Consider the following 22,081-nt stretch of genomic DNA (forward strand, 5'->3'; position numbering starts at 1 on the left):
AGTACTGTTAAATAAAAGTATGCACACACTGGAACAACATCCTTCAAGACGGAAGTTTTCCATTAGTGTTAAACTGATAACCTATGCTGCTTGAGGAAACTTTTCACCTTCAAGTGCTCTTTCTGCATTTTTAATATTGCTTTAGTTCTTATACCATTGCTTTCCATCGCCTGCAAATGCATCATTTGCAAAACCAACATTCCCATCGTAACGCATCTCTGGCCCAGTTCAATAGAAATCCAAATAGCGAGCTACCCACACTATCTTCTCTCACCGAATCATTTGTATGTGTGTGTGTCTGTATGTGTGCATATGTGTGCATCCTCTTTCACGCCTTCCGACCATGCAGACGATCGATTAGAACAGAATCTTGTATTTTCTTTCATTCAGTTGAGATTCCTTCAGACAAACGGTACCATCCCTCATCCCAGCGCAACTAACCCACCAATCAACCACCACCACAAACTCCATATAAATCATTGAACTGAAAGCAAACTCTAATTAAATCTATTCTATTCTTCCTTTTCCCCCGAATCAACAACCATTTCGAACAAACCAACAACCCTCAACCGCATCGGCATCATTGGCATCGACATCGGGCAGGTTGCAGAAGCAGGTCAGCGTGATGAGCATGAATCTGTCGGCGAAGTTAGACGATCTGCAGCGGGGTGACCGGCATCTCGAGACCACGGTCGCCCTCTGCGAGATTCGGACGCAACTGCAGGAGCTCACCAAGTCGGTGGAGAGCTGTCAGACCGAGGTCTCGGAGGTAAGCAATACATTCTCTGTTGTAAGTTGCGGGATAAAGCTACTGAGCGACTGTGGTTAATTAAGTTAAAAAATGCTACTGCTGTTGCCTTTCTCCTATAGAAAGGCTATACAATAGACCTGTCCACATTTTGAAAAAGTTTTGAAATATACAAGGGTCAGCTCAAATTTTTGTTCTAGGTGTGAATTTAAGAATTTTCGCCAAAAATGGCTTAATTTGGACCTGATTTAGAGGTGCCTCCAATCAAAAATCGTGTTTTTGCTGCGTTTCCATAGGAAGATCACTTACACTCTGATTTAATAGGCCCTACATGCCCATATATCATCGAAGGTTGTTCCTTAGACATATCTCAACGTGTTTTAACAGGTGAACATACCTCTAATCGCAATAGAAAATTTGTTAACTGGATTTTTATAAAGAAAAGAATACTAAAACCAAGAAAAAATACTATTTTTAGCTTCAGTTCACTGATGCCCAATAGAACCTACATTGACCACTTTGAACACCCTCGGCGAAACCGGAAGCTCTGAGAAGGTAGCTAATTTCCTGCTTTGAACTCATATCTGCTTCTCCGAAATATCTGACTCGATTTTCTCAAATATAGGCTCAAATGAAAGCTACAGCATCCCTATTGACTGCTATTACATCCATACTATGTTGCGTTTCGGCTTCGCCTCATCAGAAACCGACACTAACTTATTGTCGGAATAGACGGCTTGACGCAAATCCCTTAAAACTAAAATACACTTTGTGTTTCAATCGAACGACTGATCAAACGTGATGTCTATTCCGACAATAAGTTAGTGTTGGTTTCTGATGAGGCGAAGCCGAAACGCAACATAGTATGAAATAAGGATTTATGCCCTCCTGTACAAAGACTGGTTTTTACCAACAAATTTTCACCCTAGTGAGAAATTTTGGTTTTTACCAAATTTTCCTCCTTAGGGTGAAATATAGCATAATGCTATTACATTCCATTGGAATAGGAGTTCTGGTTCCTGCGTAACAGGTTGCAGTAAGCGGTCACATGCGAAATTCCCATATAAACCGGTATAATGATGATATCTAAATAATGCAAAACTAATTGAAATGTCCCAAAATTCTTAATTTTGTTGGTTCAGACCACTAATTGCAAATCAAAGTCTCTTTAACCACGTTGAGAACAGTTGAAGATTCCGGAAATTCGAGGAAATGACCAAATAAAGGGTATAGTATTAACATTGATTGCTACCGTATTTCATTTGAAAAACCCGTTTTAATCCACCTAGTGGTGTAATTGCGCCTTTCTCATTTATCCAAACTACGATTCCATTGCTGGTTATGTTTAATATAATGATGGAAATGTCTATTACATATTCAGTACGATTTACACTTACATACAAGGAATCGACAGCTTCGAACATGAGTTGCTATGTGTCGACGCTGAAACACTAGAAACCAGCAGCGGTACTAGGAGGAGGGTTCGGGGGTTTGGACCCCGCCAAACATTTTCAACTTGTTAATAAATTTTAAATTAGTTTCACAACTCCAAATCATTTCAAATCAAATTTTTCACTGGTTTTTCATTCTGAAGGAACTAGAAAATTTTACTCAGGTATGGAGGCGACATGATGAGGTAAGGGCGATTTAGGGAAAATTCGAATATCCACCTGCAAAATTCCACGTGCGAAATTCCACGTGTGAAAATCTACGTCCAAAAATCATGCACAAAATTCTACGTGCGAAAATCCACGTGCATAATTCCGCGTTCGAAGTTCCACGTACAAAAATCCACTTGCAAAATTCCTGGCGCAAAATTCCGCACGTGCTAAATTCCACGTGCGATATCCTACGTGCGAAATTCCACATGTAAAAATTCTAGTATCCACCTGCGAAATCCCGCCTGCGAAATTCCACGTGCAAAATTCCGCATTCGAATTTCCACTTGCAAAATTCCACGTGCAAAATTCCACATGCAAAATTTTACGTGCGAAATTCAACTTGCAAAATTCCACGTGCAAAATTCCACGTGCAAAATTCTACCTGCCAATATTCCGCGTTCAAAATTTCACGTGCGAAATTCAACGTGCAAAATTCCACGTGCGAGTATCCACTTGCGAAATTCGACGTGCGATATCCCACTTGCGAAAATCCACGGCCAAATTCCACGTGTGAAAATCTACGTGCAAAAAATCATGCGCGAAGTTCCACGTGCGAAATACCACGTGCAAAATTCCAAGTGCAAAAACACACGAGCAAAATTCGAGTATCCACTTGCAAAATTCCACGTGCAAAATTCCTTATGCAAAATTTTACGTGCGAAATTCAACTTGCAAAATTCCACGTGCAAGATTCCACATGCAAAATCTTACGTGCTAAATTCCACGTGCAAAATTCTACCTGCAATATTCCGCGCTCAAAATTTTACGCGCGGAATTTCACGTGCAAAATAGCACTCGTGAAATTCCACGTGCGATGTCCCGCTTGCAAAAATCCACGTGCCAAATTCCACGTGTGGAAATCTACGTGCAAAAATTCATGTGCGAAATTCCACGTGCGAAATACCACGTACGAAACGCCATGTGCGAAAATTCACTTGCGAATTACCATTGCAAAATTCTATGTGTAACTTCCACGTGCAAAAAATCCACTTGCGATTCCACGTGCAAAATTCCACTTGCGATTCCACGTGCAGAGTTCAACGCGCAAAATGTCACGTGCGAAATACCACGCGCGAGTATCCGCTTGCAAAATTCCACGTGCAAAACTCCACGTGCGAAAATCCACGTGCAGAATTCCACGCGCCATAATCAACGTGCCAAATTCCACGTGTGAAAAACTGCCTGCAAAAAATCAAGCGCAACATTTCACGTGCAAAAATCCACCTACAAAATTCCGCGTGCAAATTTCTCCGTGCAAAATCCCACGTGTAGAATTCAACTTACGAAATTCCACGTGCAAAAATACACGTGCAAAATTTCACGTGCGATATTCTACGTGCAAGATTCGAGTATCCACCTGCAAATTTCCACGTGCAAAATTCCACCTGCAGAATTCCACGTGCAGAATTCTACGTGCAAATTTTCCCCCCGTTTCGGGCAAAATTTCGCTGGTAGAATTTTGCACGTGCAATTTTGCACCAGGAATTTTAGGCAGAATTTTGCTAATAGAATCTGGCACGTGCAATTTTACACCTGCAATTCCGATTAGAAATTTGCTGGTAGGATTTTGCACGTGCAATTTTAACCAAGGATTTTAAGCAGAATATAACTGGTAGAATTTTGCACCAGGAATTTTAGGTAGATTTTCGCTAATAGAATTTTGCACGTGCCATTTACACCTAGAATTTTGATCAGAAATTTGCTGCTAGAATTTTGCACGTGCAATTTTGCACCAAGAATTTAAGGCAGAGTTTCGCTGGTGGAATTTTGCACGTGCAATTTTACACCAAGAGTTTTAAGCAGAATTTCGCTGGTAGAATTTTGCACGCGCAATTTTACACCTGGAATTTTGATCAGAAATTTGCTGGTAGAATCTTGCACCTGCAATTTTACGCCAAGAATTTTAAGCAGAACTTGGCTGGTAGAATTTTGCACGTGCAATTTTACACCAAGAGTTTTAAGCAGAATTTCACTGGTGAAATTCTGCGCATGCAATTTTGCACCAGGAATTTTATGCAGAATTTTGCACGTGCAATTTTACGCCTGGCATTTGGAACAGGAATTTACTGGAAGAACTTTGCACGTGCAATTTTACACCAATAATTTTAGGCAGAATTTCGCTGATAGAATTTTGCACGTGCAAGAAATTTCGCACGTGGAATTTTGCTCGTCGAATTTGCACGTAGGAATTTGCACGTAAAATTTTGCACGTGGAATTTCGCACGTAGAAATGCACAGGTGAAAATTTGAACGAGTAATTACGCACATGGATTTCCACAAGTGGAGTTTTACACGTAGAGTTCCGCAGGTGGAATTTTGCACAATGAATTTCGCACGTGGTATTTTGCACAAGAAATTTCGCACGTCGCATTTCGAACGTGGAGTTTCGCACGTGGAATTTTGCACAAGGAATTCGCACGATGAATTCGTATGTGGAATTTTGCACGTGGAATTTCGCAGGTCGCACGCGGTATTTTGCCCGCGGAATTCGCGCGTAGAATTTTGCACGTGGAATTTCGCACGCAGAAATTCGCGCGTGGATTTTTGCAAAGTTTTGCACGTAGTATTCCTCACCTGGTATTTTGCACGTGGAACTTCGCACGTGGAATTTTGAACGAAGAATTCGGCACGTGGATTTTTGCACGCAGAGTTTCTCACGTGGAATTACGCGCGCTGGTTTTTGCAAGTGGAATTTTGCACGATGAATTTCGCTCGTGGAGTTTTGCACGTGAGTATCGCACGTGGAGTTATGCACGACGAATTTCGCACGTAAAGTTTCGCTCGTGGAATTTCGCACGTGGAATAATTCCACGAGAAAAATTCCACGAGAAGTATTTCACGTGCAAAATTCAACGTGCAAAATTACACGTGCGAAAATCCACGTGCGAAATTCCAAAGAAGAGAAGAGAACCAAACAGTTCTCTTCCCGCTATTATCACAGTTCCTCAAGCGCAAAGCAGTCATTACATTGACCGTACGTGAGTTCGTTATCCTTTCAAATTTTCGCTCGTCACAATATACCCCTTAAAAAATTGCATGTCGCTTCTGAGTGCCTTGTCTACAAACACTTTTGAGGATAATGAAATTGGAGACAAATAACGAATATCTCGATTTGTATTTTTTTATACTGCGTCATTCTACTCATGAGTGTGTCATTTGACTCCGGTCATTACCGGATAGGTTTCTGGAGGCGATGACATTTTGATTCTCGCCAGGTTTTAACATATATTCGTTATCAAATGCTCTGCATGGCACCTAAAATAACGGAACTTATTATTTTTATTCAGGACTGGTAGTTTAAATTCAGGACTGGAATTTTAAAACCGCAATAGCTTAGTCAACGCGAGACAGGACCAACGTCCTGTAGATGGGCAATATTGAGCTCGAAACCGGTATTACGGTACCCGAAATGGGTCGGTATTCCTCGAATTTTCGATACCGGTACTACCGGTACCACAAACCTAATAGAAACCATTATTTGTTTATTGCAAAAAAATCGAAATTGCGCTTGTTTCCAAATGATCACCCTGTTGATCATTTCTAAAATATTAGCATATGGCAGTTGGGAAATGTAAATATCTTTTTTCCAAAACTGCTTCTGGTCCAAAAGGGGCCCCATGCCACAGTGGTCGGAAGCGCCAAAATCGTGAACTTAATTCACTAGAGGCCAAACCATCGAATATATTCACAGGGTGTCTTTGGAGGAATTGTTCGTATGAATATTCTCCACAATCTGAAAATAATTGAAATTAGGCATGGCTTACTATGATCGAACTAAAAAAAATTAACTTTTTATACTGACGAGATAGAAAGTTGGTGTCTTCGACAAAGTTTTAGGAATGCTTATAGTGAAGAATTTTGTTGAAGAACTTGAGCTTGTAGGAGTAAAGGTTATCGATTTATAAGACGTTTTCTATGACAACCCCCTTAAATCTAGTTTTTTTAATATAACTTTTTTCATTGTCACTTTTCGTGCAAACTATGTTTTAGACAAATATGTAGGTATCAAAAGTACATAATATTGTCGAAGACTGTATGTAAAAATACTCATTTGTTTCAAAGTTATGGAAGAGTTTTACATTTTTTTACACCAACTTCAATTACGTATAAGAAAAAAAGGTGCAAACCAAAATTCACGAATAGGCACTTTTTTAACTCTCTAAACTATGCACAATAAAGCTAAGAAGGTTTGGTGCGTGGCACTCTAGAACTCTATGAATAGCATTATCTTACTTTATCATGTTTTTTGACTTTTTCCATACAAAAATCAGCAAAAAAATTTTTTTAGGTTTTTTTGCCCCAATTTTTGAAATTCTTGGTTCAATGTTCAATTACAAGTATTATTTTCACTTATACCTGAATATTTCAGATTTTATAAACGTGGGACAAAAATGTAAAGTTTTTAATATCATTGGAGATTCCAAACTAATATATACTCAAATAGACATATCATAATGAATTTAATGCTTACAAAAGAATGTCATACCATTATTTATTAAATTTCACGAAAAAATGAAAAAAAAAAATTTGTGCTGATTTTTGTATGGAAAAAGTAAAAAAACATGATAAAGTAAGCTTACCCTATTCATAGGGTTCTAGAGTGCCACGCACCAAACCTTCTTAGTTTTATTGTGCATAGTTTAGAGAGCTAAAAAAGTGCCTGTTCGTGAATTTTGGTTTGCACCTTTCTTTCTTATACGTAGTTGAAGTTAGTGTAAAAAAAATGTAAAAATCTTCCATAACTTTGAAACAAATTAGTATTTTTACGTACAATCTTCGACAATATTATGTACTTTTGATACCTACATATTTGTCTAGAACATAGTTTGCACGAAAAGTGACAATGAAAAAAGTTATATTAAAAAAACTAGATTTAAGGGGGTTGTCATAGAAAACGTCTTATAAATCGATAACCTTTACTCCTACAAGCTCAAGTTCTTCAACAAAATTCTTGACTATGAGCATTCCTAAAACTTTGTCGAAGACACCAACTTTCTATCTCGTCAGTATAAAAAAGTTATTTTTTTTTAGTTCGATCATAGTAAGCCATGCCTAATTTCAATTATTTTCAGATTGTGGAGAATATTCATACGAACAATTCCTCCAAAGACACCCTGTGATTATATTCGATGGTTTGGCCTCTAGTGAATTAAGTTCACGTTTTTGGCGTTTCCGACCACTGTGCATGCCCCTCCTTAGAGCCACCAGTGCAGTTTATATGAGAATTTGCTGTGTTACCGCACTGCACTGTTCAGCCCGCAACTCCGGAACCAGATGTCCGATCAATTAAAAATTCAATAGCAGCTTACGGGAGCGCTAAATCGTTAATTTGACACTCCATCTCTGAGAAAAACGAGTGACATTATAAAATACCAACGCACACACATACATTTGTCGAACTCGACGAATTGAGTCGAATGGTATAAGCCCTCCGGGCCTCGTTTAAAAAGTCGATTTCCAGAGTGATTACAAATCCTTTCTATATGAGAAATGCAAAACGAATTCCAATCAAAAAATTTGAAAACAAATATCAAGTACTACATCGAAATGAAACCCGTCAACTTATAATCTAATTCATTCGAGCCCCAAAACTCGGAATAATTGAGTCTTCGCATGTTCCGAATTAGTCGAAGCGTTAACTTGCTGATAGAGAAAAAAAATCGTCCAATACCTGACTCAATTTTCCCGCCGGTAGCCAATCACCACCAAAGTTTGGTAATTTTTTTTTTTCGTTCCACATACCACAACCTCCGCTCGAAGCAAATCGTATCATACTACTATCCACTGCTGAACGTTTCTTTTCTCTCTTTCTCGTTACCTCTCCCCTCATCCGACAGGTGAAACGTGATATGGTACAAATCAAGCATGAACTGGATACCGTGCAACAGGTCAAGGAGGAGATCGAAGAACTGCGGGAGTACGTGGATCGGCTGGAGGAGCATACACACCGGCGGAAGCTACGCCTATTGGAGCAAGTCAGTACCAATTGAAATATTTATTCAAAAGTGGAATATGCAAAAAAAAATCTACGTGGTTCTGATTTTCCATTTTTGTTTTATTTTTTCACCGGGCGCGCTTTTTTTATGGGATCTATTTTTTCGTGCATGATCAAATTGTGCCCATCAGCGGAAGCGGTGCCAAAGCCAATGGCCGTGGGTGGGTGAAAATATTTTCATTTCGGCTTACCCAACCGTTTGTACATATTGATTTACGCTTGATAAGTTTATGTAATTCTGTAGTTTATGTTTTTTTCTATTTTCAGCTTGAATTCGAAGCTTTTGCGGATAATACTTTAGTTGCTTATTGTTTTGTCAATAAACGGTTTAGTTTGAACAAAGAAAAAGTTGTTTCATTTTGTTTAATATTACTGTCGATTGGGAGTGTAAATGCTTTACCTTATTCTTCGTTACCTTTCGCAGGGTCTCACGTTCTTCCTGACGTACGCGATCTTCGCGGCGGTCCTCGGGATGTTACAGTTCGGTTACAATACCGGCGTCATCAACGCGCCCGAAGTCAACATTGAAAACTTCATGAAGGACGTGTACAAGGACCGGTACGGAGAGGACATCAGCGAGGAGTTCATCCAGCAGCTGTACTCGGTGGCAGTGTCAATATTCGCCATCGGCGGTATGCTGGGAGGATTCAGCGGTGGATGGATGGCCAACCGATTCGGAAGGTAAGTGATGCAAGGCAATGTGTAGTGACTAGACGACTTCTCAATTATGGTATCCATGTAACGGATGCTATGATCACGTTAGTAATAGTGGGAGAATTTGTAGGATTTTTTGTTTATCCTTTCGGCAGTTGCGATAGTGCACGCCGCACAGAATAGAAAATAGAACAAATTACTGGCCAAAATCCAAAACATAAATTGTGATTTTTGAATCAAATTACGTACACTGAATCAAACTATATATTGTGGCAGCATTGAGAGAATGTCAAACCTCGTAAAAAAAACTCGAATAGATCCAAAAATATGATGCAATAAAATTGGACTAAATCGTTTTGCGCGTTAAGGGCACAAGACCTAATATAAATTAAGTTTTTGCTTTTTTGTGTTTCGGATTCATCTCGACAGTAACTAGCACCATCTGGGTGTCTAGTTAGACGATGTATCTAAACTAGTACCTAAATTAGCACTAGTTAGACACAACAAATTCCAAACAGTTCACACGACATATGTGAACGCCTAAAACCACATGTCTCGAGTGATGTCCCGGGAAGCAAATAGTGAAAATTTGGGTACTAGTTTAGATACATCGTCTAACTAGACACCCAGATGGTGCTAGTTACTGACAAGATGAATTCGAAACACAAAAAAGCCAAACTTAATTCAAAAATATGATGTTTAAATGGATTTTCAATCATTTTTAATAGGGCGTCCAGCAATATCGCTTATTAGTAATGAATAATGTAAATAAATGGGAAAATATAATAACAAAAATAGTAGAGGTGTGCGCCTCCGCCCCACCACCTTGTTGTTGCTGCGCCGCAAACATAGCTCACCGATTCTATTATTGATCTAAATGTGTACTGAGTGTAGAAATTCAGGAATGCTCTTTGAGAAACGATCATCTTAATGTTGAAATTAAACCTTTTGTGTAATACTTTCCATTCCATATACAGCATATATTTTCTGTTATAAGGAAAGAAGCCGATTTCCGTGAGCTACAGTATCTCTACTTTTTACAATTAGTATGGAAGAAATGTGACGGTTTTTAATGTTGCGAAATGTTTTGTTATCAGCTGTCATCGTACGAGAAGTATGTTTTCTATCAACTACAGCATTGCTGAAACTTAGTTGCAACGCATTGCCAGCGTGAAAGATTTAGTCATTATTCTTGCTTGATGAAAAATCCACCCAAGCCCGTAGCGTGCGGTTGGTCGGATTGGCCTCTGCCAAGGGCGCCAGGCTTAGAGGGGCATCAAGATCTGCGAACTGCTTTATAAAATACGTCAGAATGAGAGTGATACGATTTCTTTGCGCTTATTTTGCAAACTTTATCGCTCGTCTTCAAAGTTTAATACAAACATAAATGGGACACACCATATTCAAGAGTAGTAAAGTGGATCACCTCCTTAAAGCTGTAGCGAAGATCGTGTAGTAAGCTACGTCGCTTATCATCGAGAAGACAACCTCATGCCGTACCGCGAGACTTAAAGTTTCTTCGGTATCGGGAGGAGTTGCGCAATAACACAAAGTGACCAGAGCCCAATCGGTTCTGCACTAAGTTGAATCTCTGGTAAAATGTAGACCTATTTGAGATTTTTGTTTCTCATCAAAACGCTGGAAATTCCTCTCGAAGCTGTTTGCTTCGGTTTTGTGTCCGAGTTTCCTCGAGCTGTTATATTTGCCCCACCAAAGGTCACCCGATACGAGTTTGAAGGAACATACAACTTAGACACATCCCGTGCTATTGCCATGAAAAATCTTCGCTTATTGGAGCAAGGATGCTTGAAACAGCCCACCCCATGCTTCAGTAGATCCACGCATAACCAACTCGAATCTGAGATCTCACCGTCGATCTTAACTTTGTGGGCAGGCATATAGACGTATCAGTACTTCATAAAATGCTTGTCGTCAGTAATGCCATTTGCTTGTTTTAAACGTTATATGACAATTCTAAGCTTATCTCGTCAGTTGTTTAAAAATCGTAGGCAACTATTTTTGATCCGAAAGAAAATCAAAATTAGTCCGACTAAGTTCAATGTGTTTGAAGTCGGAGTCTTCGATGACGAATCTTGTTTGACATTCGTTTTACCATCAGCTACGTTCTTTTTCAGGAGAGTTCGATTATGCACAGCAGCAAATGGCAAATAGAATGTGTAAAACAGATCATAAGCGTATCTTTATTTCAGTCGCTTGTTCAGAATAATGGGTAGATAATGTCTGGCATATAACTGCAATGTCGTGACGGCAATCTAATTAGTAAACTGATCTTGATATAGTTACAGTCTCCTGAATAGATGCTCCGACCGTTTTCTTCAAACACCAAGCATCAACTTTTTTCACGAATCTATTGTTCTTTCGAAAATCAGGAGTCGCTCTCATTTGTTATAACGCGAAGCTGCGTTTTCAAGTCAGTTTGAACCTTCATTTATTTAGTTCAACATCAATTTCATGATAACACTAAATCAACAATTTGCCTCATAACCCTCCGAGCTCTCGATCGAAGCAGTTCGTTTTCTGGTGCTGTGCATAAAGTGAACAAGAATAAATTGTCAGTGAAGGTCAACCATTGTTCGAGGCAGTCTTTGTTCGCCGGTGCCCAGGCTGGTGAAGTGAATACCAGAATAGCCGGAATCGCCGCTATATAAGCTAAGTATTTTTTTTTCTTTCATTTCCCTTTCCCCGATCGGTCTCTACTTCTGCCCTTTCCCCTGAATATAAGTTTCATCTCTCGTTTACACCACGTGTTATCCTCGTGCCTAAATGGCCGAGGGCGAAGTAACATTGGATGGGAATGATATTCCCATGGATATACCGGATAAACCCGAAATTACTCCCTCCCCTGATTCCCCCGGTCCTCCCCGTATTAAAACATACCCAGCCAGTTCGACTGGACCCTGGGTGGTGTATTTCCGGCCCAACACGAAATCGCCCAATATTCTAGAAATCTCACGGGAGCTGACTGCCAACTACCCGTCCGTGGCTCAGATAACACGTGTTCGAGCTAATAAGATACGCGTTATAGTAAATGACCTCGACCAGGCAAACCAGATTGCTCGCAGCGAGCGTTTTACGAGGCAATTCAAAGTGTATGTGCCTTGTAGAGTTGTGGAGATCGATGGGGTCGTCGCCGAACCGGGTCTAAAGTGCGAAGACCTGTTGAAGTACGGGGTTGGCTGCTTTAAGGACCCTTCACTTCAAAAGGTGAAAATTCTGGAATGCAAGCAATTGTATTCCGCAAAAACTGAAGATGATAAGACAACTTATTCTCCGTCAGACTCGATTCGGGTGACTTTCTCCGGATCTGCTCTTCCCAACTATGTCCTCCTGGATAAGGTTCGCCTACCTGTTCGGCTATTTGTACCGCGGGTAATGAACTGCAGCAATTGCAAGCAACTGGGCCACACAGCCACTTATTGTGGCAATAAAAAACGGTGCGGCAAATGCGAGGGAGAGCATGAGGATGACGCTTGCGGTGGAGAAACTGAGAAGTGTATTTACTGCGGGGGCCCTCCGCATGCTCTTAAGTCATGCCCGGCGTACAAGCAGCGCGGGGATAAAATTAAGCGCTCCCTTAAGGATCGCTCGAGGCACTCTTATGCAGAAATGCTAAAGAATGCTTCGCCATCTGTCCCTTCCGAAAATTCCTTTGCTCTTTTGGCTGGCGTTGAGCAAGAATCTGACGACCCACAAGAGGGAACATCATTGGTTAACCCAGGGGAATCCAGGAAGAGGAGAAATCTAGCCTCCCCTACATTGCCTCGTAAGGGTGCCAAGGTGTCGTCCACTCAGAGTGCGCCAACCGCAATCAATAAATCCAACGGAAGTGATGCACAAAAGCCGAAGCAATTTGCTCCAGGACTTGGAAATATTAATTCTAACAAGGAGTACCCACCACTTCCAGGGACACCAAAAACCCCAAGTGTCCCCTTTTTTCAAACAGATACTCAGTCCAGTAGCGGACTAATGAAATTTTCTGACATAGTGGACTTAATTTTCACAGCTTTCAATGTTACTGATCCTCTTAAAAGCCTTCTGATACGTTTTCTCCCTATAGTGCAAACATTTTTGAAGCAGTTGACTACTAAATGGCCCCTCCTTGCAGCGATCGTATCCTTCGATGGCTAAGTCATCGAACGAGGTCACCGATTCGATCACTGTTCTACAGTGGAACAGCAGAAGTATCCTCCCGAAAATCGATTCCTTTAAATTTTTACTAAATAGTTTAAAATGTGATGCTTTCGCATTATGTGAAACTTGGTTAACTTCCGATATAAATCTCAACTTCCACGACTTTAATATAATTCGTCTGGATCGAGAAAACCCCTATGGAGGAGTACTTTTGGGTATCAAAAGGTGCTATTCTTTCAACCGAATTAACCTCCCTTCGACACCAGGCATTGAAATTGTCGCTTGTCAAGTTTTAATCAAAGGTAAAGACCTTTGCATTGCTTCCATCTACATTCCTCCTAGAGCCTCGGTAGGGCACCGAACGCTTTGTAATATCACGGAATCCTTACCGGCACCGCGGCTAGTTCTGGGAGACTTTAACTCGCACGGTACGGTATGGGGCTGTCTTCATGATGATAATAGATCAACATTAATCCAAGATCTTTGCGATAATTTCAACATGACCATCTTAAACACGGGAGAAATGACGCGGATTCCTACACCACCAGCACGCGCAAGCGCGTTGGATCTATCTCTATGCTCGACTTCGCTACAGTTAGATTGCATGTGGAAGGTGATCCCTGATCCCCACGGTAGCGACCATTTGCCTATCGTGATTTCAATTGCTAACGGTTCAAGACCATCGGAAACAATCAATGTATCGTATGACCTCACACGGAACATTGATTGGAAGAGTTACGCGACCGCGATATCCGTTAAAATCGAATCCACCCAAGAACTTCCTCCGGAGGAAGAGTACAGGTTTTTGGCTGGCTTGATTCTCGACAGTGCGAATCAAGCTCAGACTAAACCAGTACCCAGCGCGAATACCCATGGACGGTCTCCCACCCCGTGGTGGGATAAAGAGTGCTCAGAGCTGTACGCGGAAAAGTCCACTGCATATAAGGCCTTCCGGGAAGACGGGTTACCCGCTAGCTATCTACAGTACGCGTCGTTAGAAAGGCGAATGAAGAGTCTAATGAAAGCCAAAAAACGTAGTTATTGGCGCCGGTTCGTCGACGGGTTAACGAGAGAAACAGCGATGAGCACTCTTTGGGGTACGGCTCGACGTATGCGTAACCGTAATAGTACCAACGAGAACGAGGAATATTCAAACCGTTGGATATTTGCTTTCGCCAAGAAGATCTGTCCGGACTCTGTCCCGGTACAGAAAACGTACCGCGCCGCGTCTCCTCACGATACCGCGAACGAAACACCGTTTTCGATGGTGGAGTTCTCACTTGCTCTCTTATCATGCAACAATAACGCCCCAGGGTTAGACAGAATCAAATTCAACTTGCTGAAGAATCTACCTGACACTGCAAAAAGGCGCTTGTTGAATTTATTTAACAAGTTTCTTGAGGGTAACATTGTCCCTGATGACTGGAGGCAAGTGAAGGTCATCGCCATCCAAAAACCAGGAAAACCAGCCTCCGACCACAACTCATATCGGCCGATTGCAATGCTGTCCTGTATTCGGAAGTTGTTCGAGAAAATGATCTTGTTTCGCCTCGACAATTGGGTTGAAGCAAATGGCTTACTGTCAGATACACAATTTGGCTTCCGCAAAGGCAAAGGGACGAACGATTGCCTTGCGTTGCTTTCTACAGAAATCCAAATGGCCTATGCTAACAAAGAGCAGATGGCATCAGTCTTCTTGGATATTAAGGGGGCTTTTGACTCAGTTTCTATCAACATTCTGTCAGAGAAGCTGCACCAGCATGGTCTTTCGCCAATTTTAAATAACTTTTTGCTAAACCTGTTGTCTGAAAAGCACATGCACTTTTCGCATGGCGATTTAACAACATCGCGATTTAGCTACATGGGTCTTCCCCAGGGCTCATGTCTAAGTCCCCTGCTCTACAATTTCTACGTGAATGACATTGACGATTGTCTTGCCAATTCATGCACGCTAAGGCAACTTGCAGACGACGGCGTGGTCTCTGTTACAGGGCCCAAAGCTGCCGATTTGCAAGGACCATTACAAAATACCTTGGACAATTTGTCTGCTTGGGCTCTTCAGCTGGGTATTGAGTTCTCCACGGAGAAAACTGAGTTGGTTGTTTTTTCTAGGAAGCGTGAGCCGGCGCAACTCCAGCTTCTATTAATGGGTGCAACGATCAACCAGGTTTTCACATTTAAATATCTCGGGGTCTGGTTCGAATCTAAAGGTACCTGGGGATGTCACATTAGGTATCTGAAACAGAAATGCCAACAAAGGATCAATTTTCTCCGAACAATAACTGGAACATGGTGGGGTGCTCACCCAGGAGACCTGATCAGGTTGTACCAAACAACGATATTGTCGGTGATGGAGTACGGGTGTTTCTGTTTCCGCTCCGCTGCGAACATACACTTCATCAAACTGGAGAGAATCCAGTATCGTTGCTTGCGCATTGCCTTGGGTTGCATGCACTCGACCCATACGATGAGTCTCGAAGTGCTGGCGGGCGTTCTTCCGCTAAAAAATCGATTTTGGGAACTCTCATATCGATTGCTCATCCGATGCGACATTCTGAACCCGTTGGTGATTGAAAACTTCGAGAGGCTCGTCGATCTTAATTCTCAAACCCGATTTATGGCCTTGTACTTCGACTACATGGCACAGAGCATTAATCCTTCTTCATATACTCCCAGCCGTGTTCGTTTCCTAGACACTTCTGATTCTACTGTATTCTTCGACACATCCATGAAGGAAGAGATTCGTGGAATTCCGGACCATATACGCCCGCAAGTGATCCCCAATATATTTTATAATAAATTCCGAGAAGTCGACTGTGACAAAATGTTCTACACTGACGGATCAAATCTCGATGGGTCCACTGGCTTCGGTATCTTCAACAATACTATCACCGCTTCATTCAAGCTCAACGATCCCGCTTCAGTTTACGTCGCAGAGTTAGCTGCAATTCAGTACACCCTTGGGATCATCGACACTCTGCCCACAGATCACTACTTCATCATTTCGGACAGCCTCAGCTCCATCGAGGCTCTTCGTGCGATGAAGCCCAAAAAGCAATTCCCATATTTCCTGGGGAAGATACGGGAGTCCTTGTGTACGTTATCTGAAAAATCTTATCAAATTACCTTTGTTTGGGTCCCCTCTCATTGCTCTATCCCGGGCAATGAAAAGGCCGACTCATTAGCAAAGGTGGGCGCATTAAATGGTGACATATACGAAAGACCAATCTGCTTCAACGAATTTTTTAGTATTTGTCGTCAGAGGACACTCAACAGTTGGCAAACCTCGTGGAGCAATGGTGAACTTGGACGATGGCTACATTCCATTATCCCAAAGGTATCAACGAAGCCTTGGTTCAGGGGGATGGATGTGGGTCGGGATTTTATTCGTGTAATGTCCCGACTTATGTCCAACCACTACACCTTGGATGCGCATCTGCGGCGTATTGGGCTTGCGGAGAGTAGTCTGTGCGCTTGTGACGAGGGCTATCACGACATCGAGCACGTTGTCTGGGTATGCGCCGGGTACTTGGACGCCAGGTCTCAGTTAAAGGATTCCCTTCGGGCCCGAGGTAGACCACCCAATGTCCCAGTCCGAGATATACTGGCAAATCGTGATTTCCCCTATATGTCCCTTATTTATACTTTCATAAAAACGACAAATATCCCAATTTAGCCCCTCTCTTTTTATTTCTCGTTTTAGAAGCTTTCTCTTGCCTTGTGGGACCGATCAGCTCCAGACTGCAACTATGTAACCGCCGTCGCACTTACCACTACGGAAACTGAAGCGAGAGCGACTCAAGGTCCGATGACTTTTGAAGGATTCCCCGCGGGTCCGAAGAATACCATCCGCCAATCCGACCTACTAGACTGAGGCGGTAATCTTTCGCTGATCTCCCGTTTGAGCGAAAGTTGCAAGTTTTGCTCTTCTCTCCCGGTCACCATCTACGCTTTCTCTCCCCTGTCCTTGATACAACTGCTTCTACAGCCCCCCTCTGAATATCTTGACCAAGCATTAGTCTCCGCTAAAAAAGTTCAAATTTGTATTCTGTATTCCTAGTTTTAAGATAGTTGTAATTTTACCTCTTTGTTAAAACTATTGTCCCCCATCTTGTAAATAGAATTGTATCCCTAGTCTTAAAACACCTGCGAATTTTCTCATAAATATTTGTTCCCCCTTTTGTGTACCAAACTATATTGATAGTTTTAAGATAACTGTAAATATTTCCTAAAAATTATTACTATTGAATTCCTTGTTTTAAAATTTTTTCATAAAATAATCTTTCGCCCCCTCTCTTGTATATAGAATCTTATTTCTAGTCTTAAGATAGCTGTAAAATTTTTCTTTTTTAAAAAAATATTTCAACATTGTAACCTCCTAGTTTTAAAGTATACAAAATGTAAAAACAAAAGAATTTGGCACCGCCAAGCTAACGCATTTGTGCCTATCAAATAAACGAAATGAATAAAAAAAAAAAACAATTTGCCTCCACAATACACGATTTGTAGCTGCAGCTCTCCAACGTCGGTTACGCCCAACACTCGCCAAATCACGTTCCACCTAGTCCGCCCATCGTGCTCTCTGCGCTCCTCGCCTTCTTGTACCAACCGGATCATTAGCGAACACCATTTTTGCAGGATTGTTGTCCGGCATTCTTGCAACATGCCCTGCCCACCATATCCTTCCAGCTTTGGCCACCTTTTGGATACTGGGTTCGCCATAGAGTGCAGCGAGCTCGTGGTTAATCCTTCGTCGCCGCCTCACCGTTCTCCTGCACACCGCCGAAGATCGTCCTTAGCACCCGTCGCTCGAAAACTCCTAGCGCTTGCAGGTCCTCCTCGAGCATGGTCCAAGTCTCGTGCCCGTAGAGAACCACCGGTTTTGCAAGCGTTTTGTACATGGTGCATATGGTGCGGAGGTGAATTTTTCTTGACCGCAGTTTTTTTTCTGGAGCCCATAGTAGGTCCGACTTCCGCTGATGATGCGTCTTCGGATTTCACGGCTCACGTTATTGTCAGCCGTTAATAAGGATCCTAGGTAGACAAAATCATCCACTACCTCGAAGGTATCCCCGTCGATCGTAACACTGTTTCCTAGCCGGATTCTGTCGTTTTCGGTTCCGCCTACCAGCATATACTTTGTTTTGGACACATTTACCACCTGTCCGACCTACGCTGCTTCGCATTTCAGGCGGATGTGCAGGTCTGCCACCGTTCCAAATGTTCGGGCGATAATGTCCATGTCGTCCGCGAAGCATACAAATTGGCCGGCCCGGCTCGTCGCATCACACCTTCCAGAGCAATGTTGAATAGTAGACCCGAGAATCCATCACCTTGTCTCAGTCCCCGTCGAGATTCGAATCGACTGGAAAGTTCACTCGAAATCCTTACGCTGTTTTGTACACCGTCCATCGTTGCTTTGATCAGTCGAGTCAGCTTCCCGGGAAAGCTGTTTTCGTCCATGATTTTCCATAGCTCTACGCGGTCGATACTGTCGTACGCCGCCTTGAAGTCGATGAACAGGTGATGCGTTGGGACCTGGTATTCACGGCATTTCTGGAGGATTTGCCGTACGGTGAAGATCTGGTCCGTTGTCGATGAAGCCGGCTTGATAACTTCATAGCACTTTGTAGGCGGCATTCAAAATGGTGATCGCTCGGAAGTTCTCACACTCCAAACACTCCAAATGGTCGCCTTTCTTGTGAATGGGGCAGATCACCCCTTTTTCCACTCCTCCGGTAGCTGTTCGGTTTCCCAGATCCTGACTACTAACCGGTGCAGACAAGTGGCCAATTTTCCCGGGCCCAACTTAATGAGTTCTGCTGCGATACCATCTTTGCCAGCTGCTTTGTTGTTCTTGAGCTGTTGGATGGCATCCTTAACTTCCCTCAATGTTGGTTCATTCCCGTCCTCAATTGCACTGACGTAGTCAAATCCTCCGTTGCCTTGGTCATCTGTACCTACATTTTCCTCGCCGTTCAGGTGCTCGTCGAAGTGCTGCTTCCACCTTTCGATCACCTCACGGTTTTCTGTCAGCAGGCTCCTGTCCTTATCCCTACATATTTCGGCTTGCGGCACGAAGCCTTTACGGGATACGTTGAGCTTCTGGTTGAACTTCCGTGTATCTTGAGAACGGCACAGCAGTTCCATTTTCTCGCACTCCGCTTTTCCAGGCGGTGTTTTTTCTCCCGGAAGAGGCGTGTCTGCTGCCTTCACTTCTCTTTGTATCGTTCCACATTCTGTCGGGTTCCATGCTGCAGCGTGACCGCTTGCACTGCATTCTTCTCCTCCAAAATCGCTCTGCAATCCTCGTCGAACCAATCGTTCCGTCGTCTCCGTTCCTCGTACCCGACAATGTCCTCAGTTACGTTGTTGATGGCTGCATTTACTGTTCTCCAGCAGTCCTCTAGAGGGGCCACGTCGAGCTCTCCCTCGTCCGGCAATGCTGCCTCGAGGTGCTGCGCGTATGCAGTGGCGACATCTGGTTGCTTCAGTCGCTCCAGATCGTACCGAGGCGGCCGTCGGTACAGTACATGATTAATGACGACGTTTTGGACGCAATTCAACCATCACCAGGTAGTGGTCAGAGTAGATGTTAGCGCCACGATAGGTCGTGACGTCGATAATGTCGGAGAATCGATCAGGACGTGGTCAATTTGTGATTCCGTCTATAGCGGTGATCTCCAGGTGTAACGATAAGGGAGGCTGTGCTGGAAGAAGGTGCTACGAATGGCCATGTTCTTGGAGGCGGCGAAATCAATGAGTCGAAGCCCGTTCTCATCTGTCAACTGGTGAGCGCTGAACTTTCCAATCGTCGGTCTGAATTCCTCCTCCTGGCCTACCAGAGCGTTTAAGTCCCCAATGATGATCTTGACGTCGTGGCTTGGGCAGCAGTCGTATTCTCGTTCGAGCTGCGCGAATAAACCGTCTATGTAATCATCGGAGCTTCCTGAGTGAGGGCTGTGCACGTTTATTATGCTGATATTGTAGAAACGGCCCTTGATTATCAACCTGCACATTCTTTCGTCGATCGGCCACCAACCGATCACGCGCCTTTGCATAGCGCCCATCACAATAAAAGCTGTCCCTAGCTCATGTGTGTTGCCGCAGCTCTGGTAGATGATATGATCACCTCTAAACGTTCGCATCATGGATCCTGTCCAACACACCTCCTGCAGCACTACGATTCCGAACACGCGGTCCTCGAGAACATCGGCGAGTACGCGGGTGCTCCCGATGGAGTTGAGAGATCTGCAGTTCCACTTCCGAGCTTCCAATCGCTAGTCCCTTTTCGTCACAGTGGTCGTCGCCATTGGTATCGGTTCGCATTCTTATCTTGTTGACTTTTCGCTGCAATTGGTTTTTTTTACGGCTGGCTCGCTGGGCCAGACACCAACCCCCTAATTTTCCGGAGGACCATAATTGACAGTTGAGCTTAGAGTCCTTCACTGGCACCCGGACGATGATCAGCCGCCCCTAACATGGGGAACAGACGCTGTTTTGAGCCGTTCCACCTGGAGATAAGACGCTCAGGTGCTCAGGCTTGCTGCAGCAAACCCCCCTTCCCTGTCAGCCCACGACCAAAGTTCCTACTAGGGTTGGTTACCCGATCTTCCCTAAGGTTGCTCGTAGTTCCCGGCCAGTACCACGGGGAGGTAGGGATAGGAGTTGCTGGGAAGAGGCTCTGTCTTACGCATTACCCAGCCTTTACCGACCCAGTTTGTACCTTCTTATTCACGAATAAAACTCGTCAAAGTGAATGCCCTGCTCATATGTTGTATCAGCGGAATGTTATACAACTTCTGTGGTGTTGACTTGTTTCTGAAAAATTGTTTATTCTGTAAACCACCATCGGGGCATATTCGCTAACACTGTTGCTAACGTTGATAAATGCCGCCTTAGGAGAGGGATGAAACCTGGAACTGCTTTATCAACTTAGTGAAGATAAGTCATATATCAAGTGTTCATAAGTGTACCATTTCCTTGTACACACCTAACTGTTGTTCGAAAGTCTAACTGAAAAAGAAAGCCAAAGTAAACATCAATGTGGCGCAAAACGGATACTCCGCCAAGGGCGCCATAAGAACACGCTACGGCTCTGGGTCCACCTATCACTTCATAGCGATCATTGATGAAGCAAATCATCTACTGCGTTTTATGTTCAAATTTCCAATGAACTCGGGGATCTTTAGTATTTCAAAGAATTATATTGATCACTGGTGTGCTCACAGCCGAAATTTGTAAACTTCATCTGGTGCCTGTGCCATGCAACGTGGAGCCAAAGAATTGTAGCTGTCCAGCGCAGATTCATACAATATACTTTACGACAATTGCCTTGGAACAAACATGTTCTTTGCCACAAGAAAGACTATAGTACACAACGAATTATTAATGTTGAATTAGATTTTTATTATTTATTTGCAAGTTAAAATTTACTTTCGTTACAAAAATGGATATTCTAGAGTTCACAGTATTTATGAGCTAACCGAATATGACAATCCTTGACGGTGCTGGAACACGCGAGGTGTTCTCAGCTACACGTTAAAAAGATTTAGAAGACCCTAAATCGAAATGGGTACAATCCATATTCATAAAATGTTCAAACGAAAAGAATGTCAAAATTTTCTGATTTAGCAAGCGATTGGTAGATGCACAGAAACGGTTCAACTTCTATTTTTTTGATCTGGCGTCCTGCAACTATTACCAGTTCTAATGCATCATGCTTTGATATATTCTATTTAAATGAAACAATTTGCAAGCTTGGCCTTAGCTTGGCAGATCAGAGCCTCAGTTAGGAAGGATTTTTGGTGATCATTAGGATCATTCGTGTTTAAATAACACTAGTTTACAAAATAAAAATAAAAATCTGAA

At 42.8% G+C, this 22,081-nt stretch overlaps 1 protein-coding gene across 22 annotated transcripts in view; it reads left to right on the forward strand.

Annotated features, from left to right (window-relative positions):
* The window catches only part of LOC131693700 (glucose transporter type 1), a 704,006-nt gene that overhangs the window by 488,150 nt on the left and 193,775 nt on the right, over positions 1-22,081 (forward strand). For 21 of the 22 annotated variants that reach the window (XR_009306301.1, XR_009306302.1, XM_058981755.1 and 18 more), the window contains 3 exons: positions 604-769; positions 8,247-8,384; positions 8,829-9,085. Coding sequence is in view for 20 of the 22 variants with exons in the window: in XM_058981755.1 (XP_058837738.1) it covers positions 604-769; positions 8,247-8,384; positions 8,829-9,085 (561 nt within the window). In the remaining 2 variants the exon portion in view is untranslated. The remainder of the gene's footprint in view (positions 1-603; positions 770-8,246; positions 8,385-8,828; positions 9,086-22,081) is intronic. The other variant, XM_058981772.1, reaches the window with a different exon arrangement.

Source organism: Topomyia yanbarensis, chromosome 3, assembly GCF_030247195.1.
Source record: "Topomyia yanbarensis strain Yona2022 chromosome 3, ASM3024719v1, whole genome shotgun sequence".
In the NCBI taxonomy this organism is placed as follows: domain Eukaryota; kingdom Metazoa; phylum Arthropoda; class Insecta; order Diptera; family Culicidae; genus Topomyia; species Topomyia yanbarensis.